Source organism: Microtus ochrogaster, chromosome 8 (assembly GCF_000317375.1).
Source record: "Microtus ochrogaster isolate Prairie Vole_2 chromosome 8, MicOch1.0, whole genome shotgun sequence".
In the NCBI taxonomy this organism is placed as follows: domain Eukaryota; kingdom Metazoa; phylum Chordata; class Mammalia; order Rodentia; family Cricetidae; genus Microtus; species Microtus ochrogaster.
Genome location: NC_022015.1, coordinates 10,381,323 through 10,385,988, shown reverse-complemented (window position 1 = coordinate 10,385,988; position 4,666 = coordinate 10,381,323). Strand labels below are relative to the sequence as shown.

Below are 4,666 nucleotides of genomic sequence, written 5' to 3'. Positions count from 1 at the left end.
CCCCCCGGTTCTGGGGTTACAGGCAGGTCCTAGGGATCCTAATCAGGTCCTCAGGCTTGCACATCACACACTTTACCCACAGCCATCACCCCAGGCGTCTTCCCTCCCTTTTTTATGTCAAGATCTCGCGGTGTAACCTAGTTAATCTTGAACTCATCTGTCCAGCCTCCCAAATGCTAGGGTTACAGGTGTGTGCATCATATCCGTCCATCCATCTCTCCACCCATCATCAGCCTCTCGTCCATTCAGCATCATCATCATCATCTGTTCATCCACTAATCTCTAGCCTTCCCTCCATTTATCTGTATCCATCCATCATCTCTCCTTCTATATCTGTATTGTATACCTCCATCAATTCATCAGCATCTATAGCCATTGTCTATCCTATCTATCCATACACTTATCCATGCCTGTATCTTAGCTATCCATTTGTCTGTCTAAACATACTCTGTGCTATGGGAAAACACTTCACCTTTCATGAATACAGCAGTACATATTACATGTACATCTTTTTGTGAATATTGCTTTTTGGTTAGTGGTGGGTCTTTATTAAGAATGGATTAAACACCAGCTACAGTGCTTAAGACAGAGTGGAGAGCAAAGTAAACCTGGCCTGGCCAAGGCTGTCATAAACAATAGTCTGTCTGAGTTTCTGGGGCATAGGACCACAGAAACAAATGTTCTACATTCTTAGCCTTTAAAGAGCCCGGGCATCAGGCTGGGCTGGGTGATGCACACCTTTAATCCCAACACTTAGGAGGCAGAGGCAGGTGGATGAATCTCTCTGAGTTCAAGGCCAGCCTGGTCAGCATAGCAAGTTCCAGACCAGTCAGAGCTATATCATGAGACCCTGTCTGAACAACAAACAAAACCACCGCCTGTAGCCTGTTGGGAGAGCCAGACATTAATTGGAGAAGTTGTGTCATCAAAAGAAGGGATATCCTGGTGGTGAACTAGGAGAATTCGATCAACTGGTAGGGTGGGGCAAGAGTCAGGAATGGCAGCGTCAGGCCATTGTACTGAGCACACAGTACCCATTATGATCGACAGCTTATAATTCATTGGTACTGAGCCTGTTGGCAATGCTGTGCGTCCATCACCACCAGCTACTTCCAAAAGTGCTTTATCTCTGCAGCTGGAAACTCTGTACCCATTACAAAAACACTCCGTTCCTCCTCCTCCTTCCCAGGCATCCAGGCACCTGCTGTCTCTGGGTTTGTATATGCATGGAATATGTTTTCCCCACTTTGTGTCATGCTTTCAAAGTTTATTCACACTGGAGCATGTGTCAGCCCCTCACCTCTTGTTATGGCTAATATTCCAAAGTTATGACCACGGGCTCCCATCCAGGGTGTCGTGGAAGCTTAGACGCGATGCTGCTTTGTTGTCGCGCTCATGGCCGTGTTTCGATGCAGGGACATTCAGGAAACCCAGATGAAGTATTTATCGGAGTGGGACCAGTGGAAACGGTACAGCAGTAAGTCCTGGAAGAGGTTCCTAGAGAAAGCCCGTGAGATGACCGCCCACTTGGAGCTGTGGCGGAAGGACATCCGCAGCATCGAAGGTAGAGCCCTTTGCTTCCGGCTCCCCAGCAGGCCAAGCGGCAGGCGGGGATGGGGTTCTGAAGCCTACCCGCTTCTGCTTCCCCTGAGGCAGCCGAGGTTGGAGGCCGGTGGGGGGAATTTCACGTACTTGCTTTGGCCTTCCCTGCAAGCAACTTGGGTTTGCACCCAGCTGAAGCCATGTGGAGCGTTTCCTCCCAGGATGAATGTTGTGTTAGCGATTGTTCTCGTTGCTAACTAAGGAAGCAAGGGCTTGTTCTGGGTCACAGTTTCAAAAGAGTCTGCCGTGGCAGGGCAAGGCATGCTGTCAGGAGCGTGAGGAGGCTGGTCACGTGGCATCTGTAGTCAGGACACAGACATGATGGATGCTGGTGCCCGGCTCTCCTTCTCCTTCTTATTCAATCCAGCCCCTGGGATGGCACTGCCCACATTCAAGTTGGGACTTCTCACCTCAGTCGTACCTCTCTAGTCCCTGACAGATGTGCCCAGAGGTTCCTCCTCGGTGAGTCTAGTTCCAGGTAAGCTGACAGTCAAGACTGTCTGGAGTATGAACTTGACCCACATTTAGCTTTAATAGGGCCTGTGCCTTTGTCATCTTGAAAGGTCACAGCAGAGCCTGGGACAGGGAGATGCTTCTTACCCGTCTGTATTTTCTATTGCAAAACAAAACGATTTATAGTCAGTGTCTTACAGCTGCTAATATAGATGTTCTCAATATAGTCTGTAAAGCGCATGGCAGGATGTTTGGGAGACGTTGACCGTCTTCCTTATTGACTACCCTAAAAGTTTAGTGCCAGGCGTGGTAGCCATGATCTTAATCCAGGGAGGATCAGGTGTATCTCTGTGAGTTTCAGGCCAGCCAGGGTTATACTTGAAACCCTGTCCCTAAACAAACAGATAGTGGGGTGTCCTCTGGTCTTCTGGGGAGGGCGGTGCTGGAACACAGCTCAGTAGGTAAGAGTGGAAACTGCTTTTGCAAAGGTCCCAGTTCTGTTTCTAGCACCCACACTGGACAGCTCACAACAGACTGTTACTCCGGCTTCAGGGAATCCAGAACCCTCTTCTGGCCTCCACGGGCATCTTCATGTCCCCCCCCCCACACCCTTAAGCATACACATAATTAAAATAAAATAAATCTTTAAATATACCATTGATAATTTCCTCTTCTTTGTAAATTGCTGTTTTATGTGGAGACTATAAACATATTTCTAAGTGGCCTTCTAGGCTCATCTGGAACTTTGCCACACACACTCTTTCTCTGAATGGAAGGAAGCATAGTGTGGTCTTGAGCAAACTACAAGCAAAGCAAATCTTTACTGAACATTGGCAATGAACTGAGTGTTTGTTGCTTTTGGCATCTCACTCTTCTTACTTGTGTCAATCCTCACAAGACTCTCTGCTCCTTTGTTTCTCTCTATGTAGACTAGGCTGGCCTTGAGCTCTTCCTGTCTGTGCCTCCTAATGCTCCTATTAAAGGTGTGTGCCACCATGCCCAGCCTCACAAAACCCTCTCATGTGGCTACTTTTCCATTTTCCCGCCACAACAAAGTTAAGCCCAAGCGCACTCAGCTGTGACGAGGCTCACAGGCTGTCAGGCTCCACAGGTCAAGTGTGTTCTGAGTGTGCAATGTCTCCCATGGCCTCCTGTGTATGAACACTTGGTCTCCAGCTGTGGGCTAGCTGCAGAGTGGGACCTACCTGGAGGATATGAATCACTTGGATGGGCTTATCTGAGTCCCATTTCCTGTCTCTCTTCTGCTTCTGACTGTGGGCATGAGGTGACCAACCACCTCAACACTCCTACTACCATGCCTGCTGTGATAAACTGTGTCCCCTCAAACTGTGATCCCCCAAATACCTTCCTCCTTGAGATGTCAGGTATCAGACCACAGTACCAAGACCAATAGTCAGGATGCTCGGCCCAGCTTCCCTGGTTTGGTGGAATACTCTGGGAGACTTCTGTCTGAGTGGTGAGACTTTTTCTCCCTGGGGAAATGGATCTTTGCTTTGTTTTCATTTATTCTCCTGGGATTTCTTGACTGATTGGATGTCCTTGTGGCAGAAGGAGGTATGCAAATCAAAGCCATATCAACTCTGGTGACATCGCTGAGTGAAAGAACATGGCGTGGGTGTCTTCGATGATTAGGGTCAGCTCTGTGTTCTTGACTCCCAGAGAACAACAAGCACCCCGTGTGGCCATGGGCAGGGATCCAGGTCTTCTCTGCTAGGAGGCTGCTCTTCGGTTTGTTTCCCTCCCTAAGTCCGCTGCATGATTGAGGGCGGTACGATTATTCTGAGAGGTGCAGAGAAGACAGCGTTAGCCCTAGTCTGAGCAAGTGTGAGCTAGAGTTTTTGCCTTTTAAAATCTGTGAAAAACGTACAAGTATCCCATTGATGACATGTTGGAAGCCTGAGGTTGAGGATGAGAAAATGTATCAGTTATCGCAGAGTCTCTTCAACATTACCCTGGAAGTCTTAGCTAACTGTACACTTCAGGGATGAGGCAGAAAGGGAAAAAAAAGAAACAGAAAAGGAAGAAATAAAATATCATTTGTCCAGATAATATATGCATAGAAAATTAAAAAAAATACCAGCCATTAGAATCAATATGTGACTTTAACAAGGTTGGTTATTGATTTGAAAAAGTCTGTATAAAATTGGTAGTATGCCCCCATAGTTAGGGAGCTGCTGGGGGAACCCAGGGCATTGCACATACTAGGAAATTATTCTACAACACCAGCCCTAACTGTATTTCTTCATACTAGCAACATTTAGAAAAGTAAGTTTTTTTTAAAAAAAAGATTTAGACATTTTAATTGTATGTGTGTGCCTCTGTGTGGGGTATGTGCATGTAGGAGCAGGTGCAGGAGGAAGTTGGATACCCTGGCCCAGAGTGACAGGTGGTTATAAACTACCTAATGTGGGTGCTGGGAGCCAAACTCAAGCTCTCTGCAGAGCAGTGCACCTTCCTAGTTGCTGGGTCACCTCCCCAGCCCCACAAAATGAATGAGTTTTTCTATGATTTATAATCACATTTAAAAAGTTAAATCCCTAGAAGCTTGTGTAAGGAGAAATAAACAGTGCTCAAGCCTAGAAAACTGTAA

General features: G+C 47.1%; 1 protein-coding gene across 2 annotated transcripts in view; it reads left to right on the top strand.

Moving 5' to 3' along the window:
- The window catches only part of Tmc7 (transmembrane channel like 7), a 51,828-nt gene that overhangs the window by 21,237 nt on the left and 25,925 nt on the right, over positions 1–4,666 (top strand). For both annotated transcript variants that reach the window (XM_013347657.2, XM_026781612.1), the window contains exon 3: positions 1,416–1,564. In XM_013347657.2, the coding sequence (XP_013203111.2) occupies positions 1,416–1,564 (149 nt within the window). The remainder of the gene's footprint in view (positions 1–1,415; positions 1,565–4,666) is intronic.